This window comes from Cheilinus undulatus, linkage group 2, assembly GCF_018320785.1.
Source record: "Cheilinus undulatus linkage group 2, ASM1832078v1, whole genome shotgun sequence".
In the NCBI taxonomy this organism is placed as follows: Eukaryota; Metazoa; Chordata; class Actinopteri; order Labriformes; family Labridae; genus Cheilinus; species Cheilinus undulatus.
In genome coordinates, this window is record NC_054866.1 from 11,248,429 (window position 1) to 11,276,015 (window position 27,587).

Here is a 27,587-nt window from a genome sequence, read left to right on the forward strand (position 1 = left end):
AAAATTCCTGCAAACTGTTGTGAGAAGCTTGTGGAAGCATATCCAAAACATTTGACCCAAGTCATACAGTTTAAAGGCAATGCTACCAAATAATAATGAAATGTATGTAAACTTCTGACTCTCAAGAACATAATAAAAAATTGTCTAAAAACTGATCTCTCTCATTATTCTGGCATTTAGCAAATAGAAATAATTTTGGTTATCCTAACTGACCAAAAACAGGAAAAGTTTAATCTGATTTAATGTTAGATGGTGAGAAAAAAAAGTTTATGTGCTTTTTTATATAGTGTATGTAAACTTCTGGTTTCAACTGTATGCTTAGCGTATACTGATATGTGTTGACAGGCCTGCAACTGGAAGAGCTAGGCCACTCAAAGCCAAACAGCACTACCCAGATGTCATTTAGTAATATCAACACATGCACACTGGATCAGTAGCATTAGGGTTAGCTTCCTGACACACATTCATCTCCTTGGCTTCACTCCTATCAGCTTTGGAGCCGCCTTACAAAGTTTGTTGCAGGTTGTACCGTGGCTATACATACTCAGTAGGGCTGTCAGCATTAATGCGTCATTTTGGTTGCATTTAAGGTCCATTAGTGGTGCGTGAACTTTTTAAAATCACAGTATTTGCTTGCTCTATTGGCCCTTTCAGTACACTCTGGTTAAGCCGGACAATTCAGAAATCATTAGAACCTTGTGCTATCAAACATTTGCCTTTCTTTTACTGTTCCCTTATTTATTTTTCAACCCATTACAAGTTTCTTTTTCCATGGTTAAGTTTAGTAGTCTTTCAGTACTCTGCTTCCTTATTTTCTTTCAAAATAAAAACACGTCTATATCCATAAAGAAAGTTAATTACTGTTAGTTTAAGACTGTACAAACACCCAAAATGTCACAAAAGTGCAAAATAGTAGAATTTCAAAATGCAAAAATAAATAAAAAATTATATGAAATAATATTTTTTTAATCATTTGACAAATCTAACACACACACATTAGTGTCCTAAATTCAGACTCAATGGGCCCACCCAGGGCATTAAAATTGCAAAACTAAAGGCTCACACCACTCTCAGAGGTGGGGGCTCACATTTTGAAACTGAAATCAATAAATAATGTGCATTTTTGATGTGATAATTTGGGGCATTTAGGTTTACAGTAAAAGATAATCATTGCTCAAATCTAAGATGGAGCACACCTTTGCTTATCTCAGTGGGAAATAGTTTGTAAAGTACTGTGTGGGAACAGGTTCCAAAAAGTACCATCATTTTGAGTACAAAATGGCTGTAATATTCACACTTGTAAAGAAAATAATCTGCAAAATAAATGTTAATGATACAGTCTACTGTAAAAGGGTAATTTTGTGTCCACATGAAAAAAACAACCACAGCTTTATTTTATTCCAAATGTTTTTTTTTTTCTTTATTTCAGTTGTAGGGCCCAGGCCTTTGACACTTCTGAAAGCACCCACACGCTCTATGCTGAAACTGGAGCCAGTCAGCACACAGCCAAGAGATCAATTTGACATTTCAATGTTGTTAAATATTGGAAAAAAGAAACAATTCCAGTACAACATCTTTAGTACAGCATCATGCACAGCCAGTGGAGGAACATGCATGTTCAATGTGTATGATGGAGGAACTGAAGACGTTCTGAGCAGTGCTGCTGTCTGCACTGACCTAGTTCCTTATGTGCCTCTTTGGAGGTTTGTATGAATGAGACCACTGTAAATGAACTCATCTGTGGTTTTATCAGTCTAGTTCAGCACCATGAGGACAGTCCAACATGCCTGAATTACTCTGCTACCCACAATGCTTTACGCTCAATTGTACTGGAATTATAATCCTATGAAGAGAAAGGCTCAAACATGAGGAGAAAGGGGGGAGTTAAGAGTGTCTTTATGAATTCACCCTTCATCCACACAGCACTCCTTTGCCGCTCGCAAAGACGTGAGAATGAAAAACAAAACAAGTTAATGATACTGACGAGGGCTGGGAATCCCTGTTACCCTCGCCTCCAGTTAGGTGATCACTCGGCACCTCAAAAAGTGCACAAACACAGGATTTATTTTCAGTTAACGCTCTCCTAACACCCCCCTCCCTCTTCTCTAATGCTCACACTCCTGCAGGTTCAAAATGTAAATGGAGAGAAGGATAAAGAAGGTTAACAGATCCAGAGCTAATACCATGACATTCCTCCGCTGTACAAATTGTTAATATCTTAAAGGTTAGCTAAACGTGAGCTGGCCCTAAGTTATGTACAAAGAAATCCACCAGCAACCATTTCAGCAGTAAAATGAAATGCAAAAACGAAATCACTTAGCTTGTTTCTTTTATGGTTTAGAAAGTAATTTGATTACAATTAACCAAAAACTTGATGTTTAAGGTAATATATATATAATATATATATATTCATATGTCAAGGTTAAACAAAAATCTACAAAGCAAAAAAAGGCATATGTACATGTTAACCCTGTCCCAAAACAAAAAAACAATAAAGTGACCCAGATAGGGCTTTTACTAAATTCATACCTTACATCCCCTCCCTCCTTTCCTCAAGTGCTTCAAGTGCTGCGTCGTAACAAAGCACACAGGAGGTCAATGTTTCCAAGTGATGGCATCTGAGAGCTCGTCCAAAACCAATTAAGAATTGAACCCGTCTTTTTTTTTTTTTTTTTTGGATGAAGGCATAGATAGGAACTGTATAGTTGTGATGCACGTGCATTTCCGAGTCCGTGGCACTGAATGTGGGAGCCGGACCGGGCAGGCCACCACAGAGCCGATGCTGGGTTCACCTGTGGATCTGTCACATTTCAAGGCATGCAACAAACACACCAACTTGCTCGTACCATTTCCATCTCAAGGATTTAGCTGATATTGTTTCAGTATGTGTGAATGCATGTTTTTTTGTGAGACGTGTGTAAACTTGTTTGATTTTGTTGTTTGTTTATGAGGAAGTCTGCCTTGCTTTAGCTGATTGACATTTTCTGTCACTTTGATGGACTGTTGTCTTTGTGATGGACTCTTACTGTCTCAATGTGCAAGGAAGCAGCAGCATCTATTATTTTCTCTTGTTGCTTTTGTTCTTTTGAAGGAAAAAGACTAAAAATAAAAGTTCGGGGAGGAGCAGAGGAGCTGGCGACTTCCTGATGAGTGGATAAGTTGAAGATGGGTAAGTTAGTTTTCTCATGTTTCCTCAATTTTTGTTCAGAAACCAGAGCTGTAGCTGCTGATGGGTCCGTTAAGCAGATATTGTCTGGCTGTTGTCCAGACGTGGTCCTAGTGGCTCCCCACCCCCACCCCACCCCTGCACCTGTCCTCAGGCCTCCTGGGGGGCAGGCCTCTTGAGGTCCCTGATCTGTTTGACCAGGTAAGTCTTTTCGTCGTTGAACTGTTCGTCCTCTGTTCTGTCGTTCTGGAACTTGCTGAGAAACTCAATGAGTTTGGTCTGGTTCTTCAGCAGGATGTCCAGGATGGGCTGCGTCTTGTTTGGATTGGCCACAAACACCTGGAAAAAGGTGAGGATGTTAATATGAGCAAAGATTGTTGAAATTATTTTAATATGTGGCAACAGCTGTATTTTAAATTTTACCTTAAAAACATGGAAAGCCTCAAACTGGATGTTGCGGCTCTTGTCCCTTAGTAGATTCATCATAAGTTTAAGATTCTCTGGTTTGCTGATGTATTTTGTCATTATGGTGAAATTGTGCCGGTCAAGAAGCAACTCCCCCAGTAACTAAACATAGTGACAAAGAAAAATAAATATTAATGTTAGGATGCATCTGCCTCATTGTCCACAGAGAAATCTTAAATCTTGAACCTTCTTAATCCAAGTTTCTTCACCAAGCTATTAGAATTAACTGTTGAAAAGGATATAGGAGAAGAATTATCAATTGGAAATTATCAGTTAGCCAAGCTGAGGCTGATTTCTGGTCCAATTCCCCACTTTGCCCAAAGGCAGCAAAGACCTGATTTTCTGATGGTTTAAAGGGTATCTTGCAAAATTTTACTGTGGATTGAGGTGTTTAAGATTAATTTTACCTTCCCTAATGCTCTTAAAATGATCAGGGCAGTCAAAAATTTTAAATACTAAACATGTTCAGTAGCCATGAACACAAAAATTGTTGCTTAGGGGAACACTGAGAACAGCTGATTGTCTGTGAATTGTCATGGAAAATGGAACAAATATCAGGAAGAAAGCTGGCTGAGAGAGGAATCACAACTAACACAAGCATAATAAACAGAAGCATAAAGTTAAAGGGAAGTTAGAAATGGAGGATCAACTTGTTTATCTGTGGCAACGACACAAGAATTTTTATAACCTGTCTTGTAAAACATACTACAATCAAACTAACAAGGAGAGGAGCTGAAATCACAACAGCATGGATATAAAAAGTAGCTAACTGCTTGCCACATCTAGCTTACCTATCCCAAAGTCCTGTTTATGATGTATTGTCATCTTCTTTTCCACCACAAACTAAAACTGTTAAATCTGTCATTATTTGTTGTTATAAGGGGGCTCACTCACTTTTTACAGCTCTCTTATTCAGTCTTTTGATGTGTGCCAGGCTTATGTTAAAACTCTATTAGTGTACAGTGTTCATTATGTTTTCATTGAGAGCAAAAACAAACTGTAATAAAAAAAAATAGTGAAAAAATGTCCAGATTAAAAACCCTTTTACAAAGGAAAGACTGCTGCTTCACCGTAGCAAACTAAAACAGTTCATCCAGTTAATACTAAATTTAATAATGAAAGTGACATCACTTGATACAGCATTAAATAAAGGTCTTAATGAAAGGCCCACAGCCAGTATTCATAGAGAAACTTCATACATGTGTGCCTTTCAGGGAAAAAAACATGAAACCCCTGTGAGCTGATAAAGCCATTTAAACTGGTACTTAACTGAGAAAAAGAAGTATTAAGAAGCTTTCAAGGTAAAAATTAACAAAGAACTAGACAACAAAATGTTGGGTACATCAAGCACACCATGATCGTTTGATTAAGTTATGCAGAATAACTATAAAAGAGCATATTTTACTCCTTTTTTTCATTAGGTATTCGTATTAAATTGTGTAAATCGAATCATAAGTTGAGGGAATCATTACATTACTGGGAAAGGGAGAACGTTACTCTTTACTTTAAGTCCTTAAATAAGACCGGGGCCTTTATTTACAAAACTGCAAGCTGCGACCTTCATATCTTATTCTCTCTGAGAAGTATAATAGTTCATATTTAAGGAAAAAGTAAATATCATAATGTAAAAACATTTCATAAAGTGGGAGTTTTTTCATAACCAAAGGTGGACAGACAAGACTATCATACTTAGGGCTGGGCAATTAATCGCAAATTAGATTAAATCGCAATATGGATAGCTGCAATTTTGAAATTGCTGAAGGTGCAATATTTCTTTAATCTAAAATTTGTCACAAAATACCAGTTTAAAACTTTTTTTTGGAAGCAGAGACATAATGCATTACATATCATGAATCATTCTACTGGCATATTTTTAGAACAGTGTACTGAAAAACCCTATTTTTCTTCATTTTTGTATGTTTTTTTGGTCAAATACCAGAATTCTATTAAAATAATCACTCCCTTCAATACAACAGTTAATATACAATTAGCAAAATGAGTCGAAATTGTCACAATTAGACATTTTATCAAAATTGTTCAGCTCTTGTTTAATCTAATATTGTGTTGATTATAGAAGAGAATGAATTAGTGCTTGCTTTTGTTGGAAAATACATGAGCTCAGGAACTAATCGCATATTAAATTGCAAGCGCAATAGTTGGTTAAAAAAAAAAAAGAAAAAAAAAAGGCAATTAGGCCTGAATGATGTTCCCAAATTGTTCAGCCCTAATTGTGCTCAAGTAAAAGAACTGTTACTCTAGTTAACATTGACTTAAATAGAACTTAAGTTACTGGTCTATAAATTTACTCAAGTAAAAGTAAAAAGCATTCAATCTAAAGTTTACTTTATGTACTGAGTAACTGCTGAGGAGTTGTAAAGTCAAATATGACTGTTCCTTACATGCAATAACAACATGAAAACACTGATCTCCAACCAGGTTGTTCAGCTAAAGTAACCTTTATAATGAAAGTAAACTAAAACATCTGTTTGGGGAGGTGACGTGGTTCATTCTCTCACTAAATGCTCCTGGCAACTACCCGCCAGTGTCATGTCATTAACAGAGAGCTAGAATCTCCTCTTTTTTACTTTAAGCTTTTATTTCACTCAGTACTTGATGCGTTTTCAAATGTAATGAAGCACAGTAAAATCTACTCAAGTAAAATTACTGATTTCAAAATGTACTCAAAACATACAGGTTCACAAAATGAAAAAAACTATTCAATTACCGTAAATTGAGCAAATATAATCAGTTACTTTCGACCCCTGCTGAAAGCTAACAATATCAAGATGACAACAATACATTACAATAATACAAATTATTTTTTGGTTTCAAGGAGGCTAAAAGAGAGTTTTAAACAAAATAAAAGTGTTTGAAAAAGAATTATTAAACTAGTTAAAGGGTGCTTGCTTCGTTCCAAACTCTCTCTCTCTAATCCCGTCTCAAAAACATCATAAATGTGAGATTTAAGTGTGACAACATAAAAGATGTTAATGTTGATCTGAAATCAACATTACAGTTAAGGAATGTATTGGTCAAAAATGATTTTTTAAGGATTCTGATGGGACCAAGGATATTATAGTTAACTAAAACTAACTAAATAACTAAAACTAAAATTCAAAAATCATTTTAGTTAACTGAAACTAAATAAAAACTATACTTCACCCAAAAAACGAAAACAAACTTAAACTGTATATTGCCCTTTAAAACCTAAATTAAACTAAAAAATTTTTTTTAAAAAGACAAAATATCCTTAGTTTTAGTATCTGACCCAACCATACTGACTGGGACCTACGCCCAGGTCTGGGGAGAGTAAAATCGATTAGTTTGATTGGTTGATTGGTCAAGAAATAAAACTTCAGAGTGGTGGTTTTATGTCCGGAGTTGTATTCATCATTGTTAAATAAATAAAATGATAAGTATAGAGTAGCTGTTTGAACAGGTTTTGTGAAAATGAAATAAGAATAAAAACAAATGAAAAATCCAAAACTATTATAACCTTGGATGGGACACTCATATCAGGCTCTTTATTTATTTTTGTGTACTCTGATCAGATGGGAGTCTGGATTAAGGCTCAAGATTTTGAGCCTTCAAGAACTGACTACTGGTCTTTATTTGAGAATTTACTGAAATACAACTTGTGGCTTTCCACTCAACCAATTTATTAAACTAAAGTTGCTCTAAATGAGCCCAAAAAATAAAGCTATTAAGCTATTTAAAAAAAAGCATGTCAAACATGTGCATGCTCCCACCACTAGATGGCGGTCATGACAAGGTAATGGAGAGAAAGAGCACTGGAAATCCAACACTGTGAAGAGAACCGTCTTTAAATAGCTCTCTGAACAGAGTTGCGCCACTAAATGAGACGTGTTTACTGGCACAACCAGGGCCCTTACCTTGAGAGACTGCCTTTTAGTCACGTAGTTTTCTGAGTGGAGTAGTTTCTCGTATTCACTAAAGAACTACAGAGAAAGACACAGAAGAAAACATCAGGGAAGAGACTACATCTGTCAAGTGATGGTTTTCATAAGGCATCAACGTCTTGTATAACAACACAGTGACAGGAAAATTAGAGATTTGCCCTCGCAGATTGTCAGCTGCTTTGTTTACGCTGCCTACAAATGATGTCAAAAATGATGGTGTGGTATTGTTGGGAAAGAGACTGTCAACATGTCAAACACCCAGTGAGCCAAAATTTCAATTTAGAAGTCACTGGTATGAAGACAAAAGATAAGTTCATCTTACAGTTTTGGAAATAGTATTCAGAATCATGTGGTAAGGCACTCTTTAGGTTTTGACAGGTTTATAAATGCTACTTTTTTCATTATTTTTTTGAGAGGAACTCAACAGTGTGCCTACGTAGAGTATTAATCATCTTCTGACCACTCACTGGAATTCACATCCCATCAGAACATTTTCACAATATACCACTTAAACATCTCTCTTTTTTGTCTTGATGAAATACATGCAAAGTACAGACAATTTTAAAGTCTTTACTCTCTGTTTGACTTTAATCATTTCCATATCAATGTTTGAGTTCATAATAGACTTACTCTGTCATAATGTTGCTCCAGGAACTCTGCACTCAGTAGCTTGTGTCTTGTAAGGAGGTCCTGAAAAGAGACAGGTCAGAGTATGAGGTTTTGGTCATGACTCCACCTTTAAGATTCTGTCAGAAAAACTCAGAAAGAAATATTTATTGTAGTAAAAAGAAACTCTTGTCTTAGACTTTTAAAAAGATGCTTGTAAATAAAATGTAGAAGATTAAAATATTCTAAAATGTAAGGATTTTTTCCCTGGCTCTTAAATGCACATTGTGCAAATTCTGCCACCAGGGGGCTCTCAACCAAAAAAAGAACAAAAGATGACAAGTAGAGAGCACTGCTCAGTTCATCCCTCTTCTATAGTTTGTTAGTTATTTAGAACTGAGAAGTCTTTTCAACAAATCTACATTCCAAAAGGGGTATTTACGAAGCAGTTAACACAAGTTTTCAAATCTGAGCTTCACCAGCTGAACAAATAAGGGGGACTTACTTTGAAAGTGGCGAATGCATCTGAGGCAATGTCGAACGTGGACATCTCCACGTATCTGAAGAAGTCGTAAAACTGCTCCGACCACAGCGTGATTTTGGCCAGTGGTTCGTGTCTGATGCACTCCCTCAACATGATACCGCAGTTTAGGGCGATCTCTGGAGACTCGTACCTGCAAAAACCACAAACATGGGAAAAGGGTCATCATACTGGAGCATGGTTAACACATAAGCACATAATTTCAAATGAATTAATATATAACAAAGGAAAGGAAAAGCCAAACAAAAGGTTATTTAGCTGTGCTTTGAGAACTAACTGAACATAATCTACAGTCCATGTTTCAAAGACCATATCAACATACAAGCTGTACCAACAACACTGGGATTGGATGAAGAAAACAGATGAGTTTGAATAAAAATCTAAATGTGACTTTCAGCCTAATGCCAACTTAAATTAATGTTTTTAAAAACAAATTTATCAGATGATCCACCACACAAAAAAAATCTGAGATGTTGTGCATAACTTCAGAAGAATTGGTGCAATTTGTACTGAGGAAATTAGTTTGTTAATCAGACGTAAAGTAAGCTACGGTTTTGTCTCCCCCAGCAGCTTGTTGTACTGTATCTGATCAAATCAGTGAAGACAAAAAATATGACTTATAAAAACCATCAGGTGTAGTGCTGAACCAGGTGAAGTGGAGTGCAACCATAACATAAAGCCTTACTACACAAACATCCTGGTTTGCTGTGCAGAGGCCAATTGTATCTTGCAACTTTCGGCCTTTCTAGAAAGCTGAGGCCTTGAGTTTAAGCAAGAGCTGAAAGCTTTTTGCATCCTCACCATGACACAACAGAGTTTCAGAGACAGGCACAGGAGAGAGAGAAAAACGCTGTACCACGGACTGATCACTCCAAGTTTCATACACAGAAAATGACAACAATAGCCTTATAAAACAGTTAGATGGTGCTGATTTTCTCATTTTGGACATAGCAACCAAGTTGTGGACCTGAGTGGCATCAAAGCTGTTTACAAGCTTTATTACGTGTCTTTTATTAAAGACACAGAATAAAGCACAAATCCATTTGTTGTACGCTAACAGCTAATGGTGTATCTGTGCTTTGAAGAAATGCACGCAAACCCTGCACACAAAACAAATAGCCAAAACTGCACACTACTAGAGTTTAAAGCAGTTTGATTTAGGTTTAACCACAAACAGGGGTGTACAAATGCATTGCTCTAACATTGACATCTGCTAATATCGGCCCAGTTTCCAAATGATGTGAACAGATATCAGATATCATGCAAAAAAAGAAGTGATACAATTAAATCACGAGTTGAGAGAATCAATACATTCCCTAGGAAATGGAGAACTTATTTGTTTATAATAAAACACGACTTGTGGCTTTTGATTCAGAAAATGCATTTCACTAAATTGGCTCTAATAGGCTGAAAACATTAAGTCAATAAAAAAAGAATATGGCATGAGAGGTACTCAGTAAGACAAGTCAAACTTGACAATGATTATCTGGGCGAACACGAGATAAATAGTTGGCATGCTAGGAGTCTTACATCAAAAGAAGCAATCAAAAGGGTAAGCTTGGCTTTAGCTATATAATGCCTATAGGCCTATAATGTCTTGAAATTGTTCTATGACTTTACAGCTTACTAACCCTCCTCTAGCTCTGTTTTCACAGATATTCATGAAATACATGAGTGACCACTGCCTGTCTGAAATTCATAAAACAGAAACTAAGAACACACAAGACTACTTGTAGGCATGTGACGGTGTAAAGTCATTATTTGATTAATTCTGCACTAACCAACACTCAAATATACTACAGTAAGAGTGGCACAATAACATGAATAAATGGGTCAACTTTTAACTAAGTCATGCAATGTTTGATATGAGCTGCAAATGAAAAAAAACATTTTTCATTTTTTGTAATTATTTTATGTAAATAACCTTCCAGTGATGTAAAATGAACTATTATATCTATATAAAGTGCTAACTGGTGTACTCTTTTGTCAAGTTTCTTCTGCTAACACTTCTATATATAGCGAATAAAACAGGGGAAAGGGGACCTTCCTGCCTAGTTCCTCTTTATATGCTAAGTCTTCTTGACAGTGTAACATTCATTTCAATCCTGGACTATGTTTTACTGTAACTTGCATGTAATCATAAACATAACTGATCAAATGCTGGCTAAAAATGAAACAGAGCTGGACTCATCTTTAGATTAGTGTTTAGGACCTCCAATTTGATCTGGTTTGCAGATTTCAGGCTTTAATTTATTGTAGTATATCTATTTATTGCCTCTTCATACTGTCAAGCACTGTGCTGTTTCATGCTGATGAATGCTGTGCATTTATAACTATGTGTTTACTAATAAGCTAAATTAGAGACAAGAGTTAAATAGTGATAAACTCTCTGTGCAGCATATCAGCTTCATGCTCTGTACTGAAACTGTATCAAACTGCATTGTCCCCGTTAGATAAAAATACATTACATTTCTTGACAAGGCCAGTGCTATCTAAACTTTCAAATATAAAAGGCCAACTTACTAAATCAAAACCGTCCTCTGAATCTAGTGTCATTCAAACAGACTTCATTTGGCTTTTGAGCATAATCAATATAATTTGTATTTTGCCTAAGGTTATCTGCCAGAGCTATTCCTGGATGAAGCCATCCTGCTCTGAGTTAATTCAATAATGACTTTTCATCTATTGGCTTCTATTGCTGATATTATTTAAATTCTTATTAGAAATGATACAGACCTATATCCTTTTTTTAAAATGCAATGAGTATAAATTTAGTAAATGTTCTATCAAACACTTTTTTAAGACTACAAAAAACCTAAACTTTGAACTAGTGTGTTCTTTTCTGATTACAGCATAATGTACATCATTTCTGATGGCAGTGCTGTCTGAGTGACTGATACACAGATTTATTTTTTGTAGCGTATATTTAGCATCCACTACTGATGCTACTAAGTATCATGCCAATAAACCAGCATGTTTGGGTTTCATTTTGAGCAGCACTACATCCACTTTAGAACACCCCCACATTTCTAACTTGGTGCCCATTGTGTAATCATTTCAATGTTTTAATTTGGTGTCTCTTCCAATTTCTCTCCACTTCTCTTTCTTACTTCTCTCTTGACTTCTGTGTGTGTCCGATGTGCACACACTGCCCTATAGTCTCAGCTCCATTTATGGTCATTAAAGGGGAGTTTCTTTATGATAATTAGGTAAAACATGCACAAACTTCCAGTCTATGCAGACATGGCATTCATGAATTGAAAGGTGCAGTGCGGAAAATTGGGGAATATTAGCAACATCAAGTTGTCAGATTCTAGATTGCTATGCTCACTTCTGGTAATGACCAGTGAAATAAAAAAAAGGGTTCCTGTTATTTGGGCCTTTCTGTGGTACTGTAGAAACATGCAAGATGCAAAAATCCAAGATGGCCGACTGCGTGGAGGGGACCCTCCCTGTACATAAACAAAAGGCTAATAGAAATAAAACAGTTTGGTAATACTATAAGTGGGCCCTAAAAACCAAGTAATTACCTGGTCATTTTAGAGTAATTACATAGTAATTTTATAGTAATAGGTATGATAATCTAGTAATGAAGAATAAGGTGGTTAATAAATAGTAATAACTTGGAATTTTATAAGTAATGACTCTAAAATATGGTGATATTAAGAAAGTATTTAACTAGTAATCGTGTATCAATTATCAAGTAATTCATCATAATATTGTGGCAATAATGTGGTATTTTATTAAGTAATTTCTTAGAAATAAGATGAGGTTTTTCTATATATTTGCTGTATAATTCCAAGATTATTTCTTTATTTTGGACCACTAAATAAACATGAGTTCTTCTTGAATAACTTTCAGGTAACTTTGAGGTAATTTCTGAATGCCTTCATTCAAAATTGAACATCTTGTGTTGGTAAAATACCATGTAATTACCTGAGGACAGCCACAAAATTACGAGGGTGAGGTGTAAAGGGTTAGGATAAAATACCACTGAATTACCACAGAATTGCCACAGTAATATGTGAAAGTACTTGATAATTAATACTGTATTTTTAAATCAATACTTACCTCCTTAATGGTGTAAAAAAATATAATTTAAGTTTAGAAAGCTGACTCCTTAATCTGTTAAATTTGATGTGTATAAATGCAGCAGGAAACTTGATGACATGAATGTGTAAGTCTGCATTTAAAAAAAGATCATCTTGGTGAATGAGTCCCATTGTGCTCACAATACTATCAAGTTAACAGAAATGTAACTGATCAGCTGGGGCAGGATTATCTGTCATGTAAACATCAGTGCACCTCCTTACCCTTTAAGCAACATGAAGAGTATATTCTGCTGCGTGCACAGGTATTCCACTGTGGGTGTCCGTGTGCCGATCTGACGCCTCAGGATGTTGTTGAAGATCTGAGCCACATCTTTCTTACCCTTGGGGTTACAACAAAAATATGCATGAATGTTTGATGAAGCAAAATGTATTGTATAGAATTTATTTAAGCTATCAAAAGACAAAAAGGATAAGCAGTTCGATATGGTGCCTGATGAAAGTGGAAAGCCTCTAGGTGCAAGTTTTTTTTGTGTTTTTTAACCTAGTACGCATGGTGGCAATGAGCCAATTAAGAAATAACTTTGTTTTAAAGATTCACTTTTTGGGCTTCTATGCCCTTAACGTGGATACAACAGTGTATAGGGTCAGAAAACAGGAATAAAGACAGTGGGGGATGGCGTGCAAGAAAGGAGTCACATGCCACACCCAAATCAGGACTGCCAGTGTCGAGGACAAAAGCCTCCATACATGGGGCACAGAGATAAAACTGCTAGGCTACTGGTGCCCTGCAACAACTAGGGATGTTCCTAGGTAACAGAAACAAAGTTATTTCACAAAAAACAAAAACTACCAGGGTTAAAACGGTAATAGTTAATTGTGTCTCCTTTTAGGTAGATAACAGTCTGCAGATGTTTGTTGTAGTTTTCCACAACTCAGATAAGTCTTCCGAGGAATACCAGTCCATTCTTTGTTGGCGAATCTGTCAAGCTTCTCCAGATTTGATGGTACTCTGGCATGGATTTTGGTCTTCAGTTCACCCCACAGATTTTTAATGAGACTCAAGTCAGGTCTTTGTGTAGGCCAGTCAATAACTTACACTTATTTTCTCCTGGGGGTAGTTCTTCACCAGGAGCAATGCATGTTTTGATTTCTTTCATAATCTCCCTTCTTTCTAACCTGACATGCCGGATGGGTTTGTTTCACACATCCATCTGGTAAACCACTCATAGATGGCGTTTGGGAAAGGGCAGAGGCTATGAAAAAAAACTCGGAGGGTGATTGGATGAATGTTCTGTCTGTCACATCTCTACGGGCCAATCAGAGCAACAAAACACATGACGTAACTGCTACTGAGCTGTGCCCCTACTGAAGGAGTCAACTCCATAGAGAACCGCATAACGCGAACCATGGTGACTGTAGACATGTCAGTACATGACTTTTGTCGTTTTCTAAAAGAAAACAACTCACTGCTATTCTTTGTTCTTCTTTAACGAAGAAATGTTGTCAAGTTCTGTTAAAACTGGCATTTTAGCAGCATCCACGCTAATGTCTTCCACCATAATTGCACCAGCCTCTTGTTGCTGCTTGCTTATGTCACAACCCCGCCGCGCCCAATAGTACTGCCCCTCGTCGCTGATTGGTCCTGTCACTTTCTAAACGGGCCTAAACAGTTCTGACAGGAGCTTTGCAAGATGGACTCACCAGTGACAAACACGGAAACGGGCGTAACCATCTGCTTTGCAAGGTAACCTTCTTTTTCCATACATAACCAATATCTCTGTGGCCAAAGAACTCTGGTTTGGTCTCATCTGACTAAAGGATATGCTTCCAATGTGCAGAATTGGTCTGCAACCTCACAGTCCATTCCTGTGCAGGGCTTTAGTGACTGTTTTCTTTGGGATTACAATTCCCGACTTGGCTAAGTCCTTCTCTGGTGTCTTGGCAGATGTTCTCGGTCTTCAGACACATCTCTCACTGGTTTTCTTTCCAAAGTCTTTGAAATCTTTTTTTCCTACCTCTGCCAGGCTTGTTCTGGACTGTGTGGTTTTCTTTGAATTTCTTGATTACACTTCTCACTCCAGCTCTCTAAACTTGGAAACGCTGTGATAACTTCCTTCTCTTGCTTTGTGGTTATCAACAATTCTTTTTCTCAAGTCTAAAATGATTTCTTTTGTTTTTGCCATGATGCTTTGTATCTCAAACCCTTTCTGAAGTTTAAAACTATGTGCAAATTGGAAGATAGCCCTTCATTTTAACTTGATTTTACAAACTGAGCTATTTGGTTTACCTGAAATATTTTTGTTTCGGCGTGCAAAGTAAAATAATGTAAGCATCCAAAATAAAATGAGGATGTTTGGAAAAGCTGTGTTAAAAGTCCTTGCTCTGTTTAACAGCACTTGGGAAATACTAAAAAATGAAATTGTCATGGGGGAGGGGTAATAAATTCATCCTCATCTGTATGCATGTATAATCTGGAACTGCCTCTGGACAAGTTTTCCCTGTTTTCAAAATAGTGTTAAACCGCGCTGTTCCCACAAGAAATCAACTCTTAACTCTGGTACCAACTACAAAGGGATCCCACTTTAACCATTTAGCCTGTGAATCACAAGCATCCCTAGAGATAAATATATTTTTAACAAAAAAACTGCTGTTGTAGTCAGTCTTGTTTTTCATTTTCAGTACATCAGTGTGGGTAGAGGTAACAGACCTTATCTCCACACAGCGATAAAGATACTGACAAATGGAAACAAAAATGTGTCACTGTGATGTCCAAATAGTGTGCACAAATGTAAAAAATGTTCAATCTCCTGGTTATACACATGTGATATGAATTTTTATTTAACCACCTTTTTACTGGTGGGCGGCTGAGTGAAGGTAAAAAAGGAAAAGAGTGTTCTCACAACACTGTGAGTCATGCTGTGATAGGGTGAGTCAGGAAAGCCTACTGCAGCGTTTACCACACAGCACCACTCTGACATATTGCAGTGAGGTGTGAGTTTGTCAACATATCAACACTGACAGGTTTATCATGAATATTCAGACACCTCTCACACATACTAACCATCTTCCCATTTCAGTTTCATTCATTTAATATTTTCTCTCACTCCTATGACAGAGTCGTGAAGTCTCACCTCAAAGTCGATGAGCTGCAGATCGGCTATCAGGGTGCTGAGCAGGCCGCTGTTGTAGAGCTCCTGGGCGAGCTGGGCTACTGCTTCTGTTTGGGGCTCTTTCTCATTAGTCCCATACAGGATCTCCTTCATGGCCACCAGGCTTTTTGACACCTCCTCTGTAGCCTGAGTTGCAGAAACATAGTACATGCAGTTAGGGCTGCTCCAGTACGCATAAAAATCAAAACATCTGTATCACATGTATTTATGGATGTCCTTAGCAATTTAACAGTCTGAACATTTTGGAAAAATGTGTGATGAATGAAAATAAGTAAAAATAAAGGTAGCAAATATATACATAATAACAAAAGCATAAACTAAGATAGAGGTTTTGTAACCCTACTGCAAAAATATAACAACAAAAACTCTGAAACATTCACCATTAATGACAAAAAGGACAAATAAGTGCAACACGGCATGCAGTAAAGCATTTGCTTAGTCAAGCCAAAATCATAAGTCAACTTCTGACTGTCCAGCACTACAGTTATAGCAGGATGATGCAGCTAAAATATTAACCAGTGGGTCTGTAGAAGCCACACACCTAAATAGTTAAACCTTAGTAAATTTACTGTATTATTTTACTTTTAAGTACAGATAACAGAACTGGTTAAAATAAATGTGAGACAGTAAGTAAAGCACTTTCCAAGTAAAAAGTAAACTAGTCTGATGCTTTTGCTAAACACAGGATGCCAGTCTGTATTGGGAGCTTAGCAGCAATCAGCAATTTTTAGTTCTTCTTTTGTGTCTGTCATTTAAAAGTAGACCTCTGCTGATAATATCAGCAGAGGTCTACTTCTCTCCAAACCAAAGGCAAACTGATTAAAACCAGCAAGGAGCATCTTGTACAACATTAGTTAAGGGTTATGTTGGAAAATCCTCTGTGTTAAAGTATCATAAAGTGTCTGTTTGGGGCCAAGCTATTGGCCAAATTTCATAGGAATGGACCCAGAATGTCAAGTCAGTGAAAACAGATTGAAGTTCATTTCAGCTGTTTTTCCTCACAAAAAGAAGAAACAAGGAAATCCTTTTCTGCCAGGGGTGCAGGTCAAAAATTGCAGATAGATCGCAGTTAATGCCCTTTGATAAGCTGTTAGATGAGTCCATATCAAGTAGGGCTGGGCAATTAATCAAAAATGAAATTAAATCGCAATATGGCCTGATGCAATTTTCAAATTGCAGAAGTTGTAATATTTCTTTAACTTGAAACTTGTGTCAAAACACCAGTTTACAACTTATTTTTGCAGCAGATATGTTATGCATTAAATATGCAATCATCTACAGGGAATCATACTTTTGTATGGTTTTCTTATTAAATATGAGAATGACATAAAAATCATACCAACCTTCAATACATCCATTCCTATTGTGTTCGTTGGTAAAAAACATAATATAATGAACTCAAAAAATAATCGCATATCAAATTGCAATTGCAATACTGGGGGAAAAAAAATTGCAATTACATTTTTTTCCCCAAATTGTTCAGCCTTAATATCAACGGATATCTTTGTAATATCCTTAGCACGTAAATATTATAAAAATCTTCTAATGAACAAGATGTATGTTTTTACAACTAATGCATTTCGAACGTTATAAGTTTATGCCATCAACAACCTTTAAAAAGTTTCTGTTTCAGTATTGTTTTGTCCTCCAGCCCTAGAATAATAATAAAAAAAAACATTTAAAGAAACATTTCAAGCTGTTCCTAGCTTGGGAAAAATGCACTTTTATGTATACATGTTTATCTGTAACTTGCTTTGCCCTGTAAAGCACTTTGGTTGGCTCACGCTTTTTTAATTTGTGCTATCTAGATTAAATTTGACTTTGACTTTAACCTTAATGGATTTTATGTGGACATTTCAGGGTGGGAGAAGAACCTTAAACATCCATTTAACACTAATAATCAAACTACATGGATCACTCTACCTTCTCTGCCTTTTTGTCTGAAATGTCGTGCTTCTCAAGCACTGTCATGCTGTCCTTAAGGTTCTTGACGATGTCCGCCGGTGACTTGTGGGACTTGCCAAAGGGGAAAGGCATGGCGGAGCGTTACCACGAGCAACCAGGCAGCGGACTGTCCACCTATGGGAAGGAAATATAAATCTGGATCAGAACATGTAAAAACGAGGAAAGGAACTTTAAGATTGTACCAACAAATGTATAGAAAAGGGATGTGATTGGCTACACCATAAATAATAATAAGTCAGCTAATGAATGACCAAAAAACACAATGTTCAAGTCCATCCAGGATATTTTTTCTACATGACACTATGCTCAATTTTGAGATTTTAATTGTGAGAAGAAAGAGTAAAGACGGGATCACTCATGACTAACAAATAGCCTAATGCAAAAGTAAAGGGACAGTTGTTTCACCACAGGATAAATTTCATGACTCAAAATAACTTTGAAACCAGTTTCAGTAATGTTTTTCTTCAGCAAGACTAGGATACACAACAGTGGAATATGCTGGTATTTACATGTTCATTTTAGTGGATACAGACATCTATACTGATATATGAATGTAGTTCAGACCTAAAACTTCCGTCATTTAGGCTTAATCATGTCTTTTACGTCTGAGGATGTACAAAGAAAACACATTTCAGTTTTTAGAAAATATGATAGAGTTTCAGGAATAAAGATGAACATAGGTTTTCTTTGTCTTGCCTGGAACTCTATAACCTTACACATGGTTGATACTTACAGCTGGTATATTAGATGTACATTGTAGAAAAGATGTTCATATCTGCTAGGGATGTCCGATATTATCGGCTGATAATAGCATAAAAATGCTATTATCGGCTTTTCATTAAAAAATTAAGAAAAAAAAAAAATTATTTAAAAAAACTTTTACCCTGAGTTTAGATCAGCCAACATTTTTACTCCTTTGTTTACAATTACTAGTACTACTCTAGTCTGGACTGAAGCTGTTTGCCTTCAATGTTTTTGTTGTAGTTTTGCCATTTGTGAAGAAGTCAAAACTAAGTATTTTGCCCTGGTTGTAGTGGCCAGGTATTGTCAGGATTATCTCAGGGAGAGCATGATCCAAGCTGTTGTTTGAAGCATGTAAAAAAATTAGAAAAAAGAAGCACTTGTCTTTTATAATAAATATGGCAGTGCCATGTTGGCACTTTTCTCCATGACTTAAGTTGGAAGTTGTTTCTCATTTTTGCACAGGGAAATCAGATGTTTGCATTTGAAAGCCTTGTTGTTACATTTATAAATGCATCCAGTGGGGCATCACAATAAAGTGACTAAATTAAACATAATGTGTTAATTTCACAACAGGGTATATGTGATGTTGCTACCTTACATTAGTTTTGGTGGAAAAAACCCCGTATATTATCGGTATCAGTTTATATCGGTATCGGGAATTAAGAGTTGGGCAATATCGGTTATCGGTAAAAAAGCCAATATCGGACATCCCTAATATCTGCTGACACCAATATGCTGATAATATTGTGCATTCCTAGACAACATAACCATGCTAGTGAAACATCCCACACACAATACAAGACATAGGATCATCGCCCTCTGTATCTGAAATCAAGCTCTTTGGCTTTTCCTTTGATTTCGATCCCTATTAAAGAGTATTACCACCAATTAACACTGAGAGCAAAGCAGTTTCTTCTGTAGAGCTTAACCCCAAAAAAGGTACTACTGGTTGGCCAACTTTCCACGACTGGAGCCCATTTTTCTGTCATATTACTCTGCCATACTCAACTTGAGCAAAGCTTGTTTTATGACATTCACCTTTTAAGTACACTTAAGATATCAAGTTCCACTTTCAACTGCAAAAATTTGCCTTTAATAAATACAAAAACAAGACAATTGTGATTTAACAGTTTCTGTGCCACATGCTGTTATGCTTGTTTTGTCCATTAATTTGGTCATGTGGCAAAAGTTTCAGTGTTTGTTGGGAATTTTTGAAAGTAATGAAAGTCATTCTTTTGTCTATTCATTTTCATTATAAATGAGTATTTTACATATTAATTAGGGATGCACAATATTATCGGTATGAATCAGTATTGGCAGATATTAGCTTAAGAAGTAAATGATCATTATCGGCAGATATGAAAATTTCTACCTATATTTACAACCTATATTTTGGCAATAAAAATCTGTCTACATCAGTTACATATTGGTCATATGAACAAATAAGTTAGTGGAGATATAAGCTGGACCAGCAGACCTATGTCAGCTGAAATCTGTCTCTTCATTTATCTTAATTCCTTATACTTTAAAGTGTGAAACTTGCTAATCTGTTCTACCGCAACTTTAAATTGTATGTTTCAATGACTGTGTTTTAGCCCTTAACTACAGTTAAATATCAGTATCAGTGTTGGTAAAAATTAATTTTAAATTTTAATCTAAATTTCAGCATATCCAATACCTTGCATCTCTAATATTTATGTTTTAGCCACTCACTGATATTCATTTATTGCTTGTTTTACAGTATTTAAGTTTGCTGAATCACAAAGCACTCATGTTAAATAATTACTTGTGATTTTTTTCCATAACTGAGTAGTCTTACATGAATAAATGCACCATTAGCTCCAAACTATTGTGGCAGCTAGCACTGTGTCCAAAGGAAGGATGTAGCTTCCCCAATAAGGAACCAGTTGCAGTGTTAATTGCCAATGACATGTCAATTTAACTGGTACATTTTTTTAAAAATGTGATTTAGTTCTGACCTCGTTCTTCATTTTGCATCATAAAATCTCAATTCTTCAGTTGCTGGTTAATGATTAACCATGTAGTGTTTGCTGTGACATAGGCCATGACACAGCCCCAGACCTTTGTAAGACCTACGCCCTGAATGCTGACTAAAAAAGATTTAAGATATAACATTCAAACACTGTGACTAATACAGTAATTTTATTACGTCAAGACACTTTTGGGTCCCCTTCAATGACCCTAACATAGGATAACAAGACAACAAAATACAAAACAGACAGACACAAAGTCACGGGGGATGGAACTGACAGATGTCACATCCATATCTCACTTGTGCTCTCATCTAACTACGTTACACAACAAGAATCCTTATCAGCACGACCCACCCAAGAACCTCACATATCATATGGGGCAAAAGTTTTCTAAACAAGTGTACATGACGTATAGTAAACACACAAGCAGCCCAAATGTACTTTTCACCCATGAAGTGGTCAGGCTGGATGAAAACACTCCAGATTACCACCACCTAAAATGCAGATTCAACCTTAATCAAAGTGTAATCATATAAATGAGTGTAATTTAAGATTTTTAAAAACTGTTACACATCCTCACTCATTAAAAGGTGGACACTGAAGTGGTATAACACCGACCTGTCGTTCAGATAGGATCCTCTAAACTCTGAACACAAACTCTGGAGCAGTCACTCTTCCTCGTATATCTTGGCAAGCAGTCTACATTTAGAAAGCAGAGCTGAGGCCAGGAATATAGCAGCACTGAAGTGGGAGGTGCTGTCCACCATTCATCTATGATGTGTCATGTGTGACATAAAACTTCTCTGGGTTCACTGGTGACCCATGCACTCACCTAAGTTGTGCTTCCTTACATGTTTATAAATCTAGACACACCTCGACTTCGCCAGGTGGCCAAATCCGTCTTTGGCACGAGTTAATGCTCGTTAATGTAGCCAGCAGGCAGCAGCAGGACCGCCTCTGTACTCCTGACCTGCTTCGGTGTCAGTGACGCAAATAGGGTGGAAACACATATGGCAGGTTCGCAATCAGCTGGTCACCCACAATGACTCCTTTTCTAGTCAGGCATCGTGTGCTAGAGTGATGTTAGGCCAATAAACATCACAGACCTGCGGGTCTGACTTCTCCACAACCTGTCCCAGCATGGCCAAGACAAGAGTGAAGAAAGTCCAAACGGCAGCGTACTCTTTTAAGAGGAGTTACGGTAATATTAGGACATATCACACATATCTTCAACAGAGGAAAGTGAACTGTAGTAACCCTCCAGAAACAAACAAAAGAGTGTCTGAAGACAGCTCTACCGATAACGTCACCCCCACCCTTCAGTCCAGACAGCGGCAGATGCTCTGCTATCATCTGGCAGTATAAGCTAGCGAGCAGCTTGCTAATGCCAGTCTTATCACCTCTATGGCTTATTTACATGTCTCACAAACTATTTCAAATCTCCCCTACTAGCTTTTGCATCTAATGCTTGAATTAGCGAGACTTAACAAATTCAGACAAGTTTCAAATTCGTGGCCCAGCAAGCACTGCAACATGAAGCTGACAGTGAGCACCGCCCCTCTCTGTTATCCATGCCTGCTTTGTGATGATGTGAAGCCTGCCAACTTTGCTCAAGACGGACACTTGCTCCTTGCTTTATCCTTCAAATTTATTTTAAGCCGCTCCTGGATGAGCATTTCTTCTACCTGAACCTTAACTGCTAACTTTCACCTGCTTGATAACATTAGCTAACGTGGCCTATAGAGTTTCAATCACTGTACACCAAACAACAGTGCTACTACTGGCTCTCTTGTTCAACTGTTTGTTGTCGGCACACTGCACGACACTGGCAGACCTGAAGCAAATCTAACCAAAAATCTCATGCTGCTTTAGCTTTGTGTTAAACGACAAAATGTTTAGAAAGTAACGTTAATAAACAGTAATCAGTTTTACACCGTGCGCTAACTGGTAACGTCAGTTAGCGGGCTAACTTAGCATAACGTTAGCCAGGCCTTGCAGTGGCTCCTCGCTTTGTACTGTTGAAGCCCATGCCTGATTTAAATACAGGGTAAATTGCAGGATACGTCCTAATAAATAGTTTCTACTCACTGTGGAGTTTCCTGTTATCAAATATTAGAAAATGTGGTCACTCGCTAGCTTTATTGGCTAAGGTGTGCTAGCTTTTCACACTATATAAATTCATAACATGACAGATACAATACCTTGTGAACGGCGTTTTCACGAGTTCCTCCCGATAAATCAAGACAGTAAACGGCAACTCAGGTGCTCCGTGTACCAGTAACACTCTGGCTGTCCTTGTCCGTCGCCTCCCCTTGTTTATCACTGTATCGTTAGTTAGTTAGCGGCCCCGTTTCCTAGTTCTCTGCCTCAGTCTGACTGCTATCACTAGCTGGTATCGGAGGCAGCAGAGCTGTTATCATTGCAGCAGCCTTTGTCGCCCCCTGTAGACTTCTCTTGTCACTGCAAGTGGAGGTTGAACAGCGCGAGGATGTTCAGTGTCCGTGGGAGGGCGCGCTCAGCCCACTGACGAATCACCTGACGACGTGGGATTGCACATGATGCTTCTCAATGTAAGTAGTGCGTAAAAATTAAGGCATCCTTGCACAAGCTTACAGGACTGGAAAGAGTAAAAAAAAAAAAAAAAAATCTTGTATTCCAGCAAAAATTCAATTACTTTGAAACTTACTCAAGTAAAAGTGGAATTACTGCTCCATAAATCTATTCAAGTTTGAGTAGATGATTCAAGTAAAGTGAAAATACTCATGTGTATAAAAGGTCAAAATGTAATGTCCTCAAATGTACCTTTGCCTTTTAGTTTTTATTATCTGTGCTTTTAACTGATGTAGAATACAGTTAAGTGCAATACTTCCCTGAAAATATAGGCTACTTAAGTGAAGTAGTACTTGTAGTCATTGGTTACACTAGAAAAATACCCAAAACTGCCAACCTTACAGTCTTTTGACATAAAAAAAAAAGTTGATGTAATTACACTTTGATTTTTTTTTTTTTCCAGAGGACAAGGATATCTTTTATTAATCAGTCAAGGTGAAATTCATAACAGCTGCATAAGCAGATACTGTAAGGAATTCGTGGAGCAAAAAAAAGCAATCAAATCCAGATTCTTAACAGCATATAGTCGCTCATACCTAATCCTACACTTCTCATAGTTTATGATGCAGATAATGACTTCCTTCTTGCAGTATATTCTGGAAATTGGACTTCTGTTCTGCATCCAACACCATTTATCATGTTATATTAATGAGTTGCCCAGGCTTTATTCTTCTCACTTTATACATGTTACCACAAATGAAGACAGCAGCACATCTCATATTGCTGTTACGCTGACAACACTCAGCTTTAACTCCCAATCATACAAAACCATTTATCTGATCTTACATCTCTTTTAGCCATAAGATATAAAAGCATGAATTGTCCTCATTGTCCTACAACTAAACAACAGCAAACATAAGCTGAATGTTTTAAGCTTTCATGGCTAGATTATTGCAGTTCCCTGTATTTCTAGATCAGTCAGTCATCTATTTCCCCCTTTCAGCTGGTACAAAATAATGAAGCCAGGTTGTTGACAAGATACATGACGCTGGATCATATAAGCCCAGTTATAGCCTCCCTACACTCCCAGTTCACTGAAGAATTATTTTAAGATTGTATTGTTTGTTTTTAAAGCTCTGAATGTACTAGTCCAAACCTTATAGCTGACCTCATGACCCCTTACATGGACCCTTCACAGCTGCAGATATGGCCTTATGGTCGTCTCCTGCTCTAATCATAACCTAAAAGCTGACTGTGCTCTCAGTCATGGCCTCTAACTGTAGAACATCCTTTCTTTCACAATCACAAGTGCCCCCTCTACTGACTCTTTTAGGTTATGCCTCAAGACATACAATTCTTTTATATGCTCACATCTGATTTCCCAGCACAGTATTGTCTTATTCCTCTTCTCTGTTTTTTTTATCTCATTTGTATTGCTAATTAAGTAAGTAAGTAAGCATTTTTCCCTTCATTTTAGAGCTCTTCAGCCAGCAGCCGCCATTTTAAAATTTGCTTTTTGACTTGGCTTGACTATATCAGAGTACTGTAGTAAATATGTAAAATGTCAATCAAAACAATACAGTGATTTGAAAATCCTTTTAAGCTACAGTGCTTTTGCAATAACTGGTGATGAGTCTTTCTCATCACTGTGGAAGAATTTTGGCCCACTCTTTGCAGAATTGTTTGAACTCAGCCATATTGGAGGGTTTTCCAGCATGAACTGTCAGGTTAAGGCATCTCAATTGGATTTAGGTCGAGACTTTGACTTGGCCTCTCCAAAACCTTAATTTTTTTTTTTTTTTTTTTTTTTTTAGCCATTCAGGGGTGGACTTGCTGGTATGTTTCAAGTCGCTGTCCTGCTGCATAACCCAAGAACGCTTGAGCTTGAGGGGAGGAACTGATGGCTGGATTTGGCCTTCAGGATTTTCTGGTAGACAGCAGAATTCATTGTTCCATCAATCACAGCAAGTGGTCCAGGTCCTGAAGCAGCAAAGCAGCCCCAGACCATCACACTGCCACCACCATGTTTGACTGTTGGCATGATGTTCTTTTTTATCAAATGTTGGTATTTTTACTCCTGATGTAATGGGCTACACACTTTCCAAAAGTTCAACTTTTGTCTCGTCAGTCCACAGAATATTTCCCCAAAAGTCTTGGGGATCTTCAAGATGTTTCTTGGCAAATGTGAGACAAGCATTTGTGTGTTTTATCAGCGGTGGTTTTGGCCTTGGAACTGTCTCATGGATGTCATATCTGCCCAGTGTCTTTCTTATGGTTGAGTCATGAACTCTGACCTTAACTGAGGCCAGTGAGGCCTGCAGTTCTTTGGATGTCTTTCTGGGTTCTTTTGTGACCTCCTGCATGAGTTGTTGTTGCACTGTTAAGAGTCATTTTGGTTGGCCGGCCACTCCTGGGAAGGTTCCCCACTGTTCCCAGTTTTTCTCCATTTGTGGATAATGGCTCCAACCATGGTTCACTGGAGTCCCAAAGCCTTGGGAATGGCTTTGTAAACTTTTTCAGACTGGTAGATTTCAATCACTTTGTTTCTCATTTGTCTTTGAATTTCTTTGGATCGAACATGCACACATTCTGACATTGTTGTCCACTTGGTTTAAAGACTGCATCAGCAAAGTGTCCAACAGTTTATGAACAACATTCCTCACAGAATTTCAAGATTTTACCATCTACAGTCCATAATATCATCAAAAGCTTTAGAGAATCAAGAGAAATCTTTGCACATAAGGGGCAGGGCTGAAAACCAGCAGAAGAGCCTAAGGACCTGTGACCTTTGATCCCTCGGGCAGCACTGCACGAAAAACCGGCATCATTGTGTGATGGATATTATAACGTGGGTTTGGGGAAACTTCTGAAAACCATTGCCAGTTAACACAGTATGTCACTGCATCTATGAATGCAGGTTTTGACTGTACCATGCATGACTTCTCTGAGCCTGAGCTCATCTGACATGGACTGACCAATAAAGGAAAATAATAGACCTTTAAAATGGCCTCAATTGGAAGCAAGCAATTGCATTAAAGTTATTTAAATCAAGTTAACAAGCTGCAACTCAAGTTACCCTCTGTAGAGATGGAAGGCCTACATCATATTGCCAGTTTTTTATTCAACTTTATTGATTAACAGAGTCTGGCAGTTACATTCATGAAATAACCACACTGCAAACATTATGGACTAAGAAACATAAATAAAACACAGAAGAAGATGAGAGGTCTAAACAAAGACTATATTATGCATAGACCTATTTTAGAAGTAGATACAAGATGGTGCTACGTAGTTAATGTTGCTACATAAGTCAATCTGGCTACTTTAGCTTTAGCAACATGAGGTTTAGCAGTGTGAGCTTTAGCAAACATAACTAGAGCTAACTTTGCTACATAGATAACATAGCTACATTTACATAGCTGTTTTGTTCACCTAGTTTTAGCAAAGCTTATGCAGCTAATGGAGCTACGCTTGCTGTGTTAGAATATTTTAATGGAGGATGAGCTTTTTTCCTGTAAGCAGACTGTTTACTTGGCTTGATTAAATATTTATTGATTATGTTTTGCATGTTCTTAACCTTTGGTATCCTAACCCTTACCTTAAACCTAAACAGAAGTTTAATCCAGTTTTATTTTGAAAGTTTTACAGTGTAATTCTGTTCTGCTAGAGACAGTGTCTCACATGTGAAATGTCTGCAAGAGGGGCTGTCAGAGATGTACCGTCTGCAGCCAGACCCCTCTGGATTGTAATCCAACAGACTGTGGCTCTGTAGGTAGAGTCTGTCACTTACAATCAGAAGATTGTGGGTTTGATCCCCAGCTCCTGCAGTCACATGACAATGTGTTCTTGGGCACTTAACCCTGATTTGTTCCGACTGCTTTGTCTGTGGCGTGTAAATGGGTATGAGAGTGTGTGAATGGCATTCATTTGTGAGTGAAAGGGTGTGAAAGGGTAGGTGGGACCTGCGGTGTAAAAGAGTTGTCACATGACTAGAAAAGCGTTATAGTCCATTTATCATTTACCACAATCACAAAGTCAAAAGCCAGTACCCATAGGGGTGTATTAGTGCCCATGGCACGGGTAACTGGCACATCTGTGAAGGCACCATTATTACTGAGAGGTGCATACAAGTTTGGTGTAGCACATGTGTCCGTCCAAATGAAATCATTTTAGGGACATCCCTGCTAATTTCTGCAAAAAAAATGCAAAGCCACATTCTGCAGGAGTTACAACTGCATGGCTGAAGAGTGTGGGTATAATAAGGTTTTTTCACTTTGAATATTAAATATCTTAATTTGATGCTACAATGAATTGCAAACAGGTTGAAAAACATTTTCAGATCACTGTTTCCTGTTCTTATTCACATTGTGCACCGTGTCCCAATTTTTTTGGAATTGGGGTATGTCTTTGAGGT

The 27,587-nt window shown here is 37.4% G+C and overlaps 1 protein-coding gene across 1 annotated transcript; it reads right to left on the reverse strand.

Moving 5' to 3' along the window:
- Positions 1-263: 263 nt before the first annotated feature.
- cab39 (calcium binding protein 39) lies at positions 264-23,035 on the reverse strand. Its single transcript, XM_041812223.1, has 9 exons — positions 22,825-23,035; positions 17,844-17,999; positions 15,882-16,046; positions 13,012-13,130; positions 8,663-8,831; positions 8,182-8,241; positions 7,525-7,590; positions 3,590-3,733; positions 264-3,505 (listed from the first exon to the last, which is right to left on the reverse strand). The coding sequence occupies exons 2-9, from the start codon at positions 17,955-17,957 to the stop codon at positions 3,317-3,319; spliced, it is 1,026 nt and encodes a 341-aa protein (XP_041668157.1). The 5' UTR covers positions 17,958-17,999; positions 22,825-23,035; the 3' UTR covers positions 264-3,316.
- Between the last annotated feature and the right edge of the window lie 4,552 nt (positions 23,036-27,587).

Excerpts from the sequence above, each read along its gene's own strand:
- cab39 (XM_041812223.1), bottom strand. The coding sequence starts at position 17,957 with ATGCCTTTCCCCTTTGGCAAGTCCCACAAGTCACCGGCGGACATCGTC. Across the intron at positions 3,734-7,524 it reads CTAAAAGGCAGTCTCTCAAG|TTACTGGGGGAGTTGCTTCT; the intron begins GTAAGGGCCCTG and ends CACTATGTTTAG. Across the intron at positions 3,506-3,589 it reads AGGCTTTCCATGTTTTTAAG|GTGTTTGTGGCCAATCCAAA; the intron begins GTAAAATTTAAA and ends ACCTTTTTCCAG.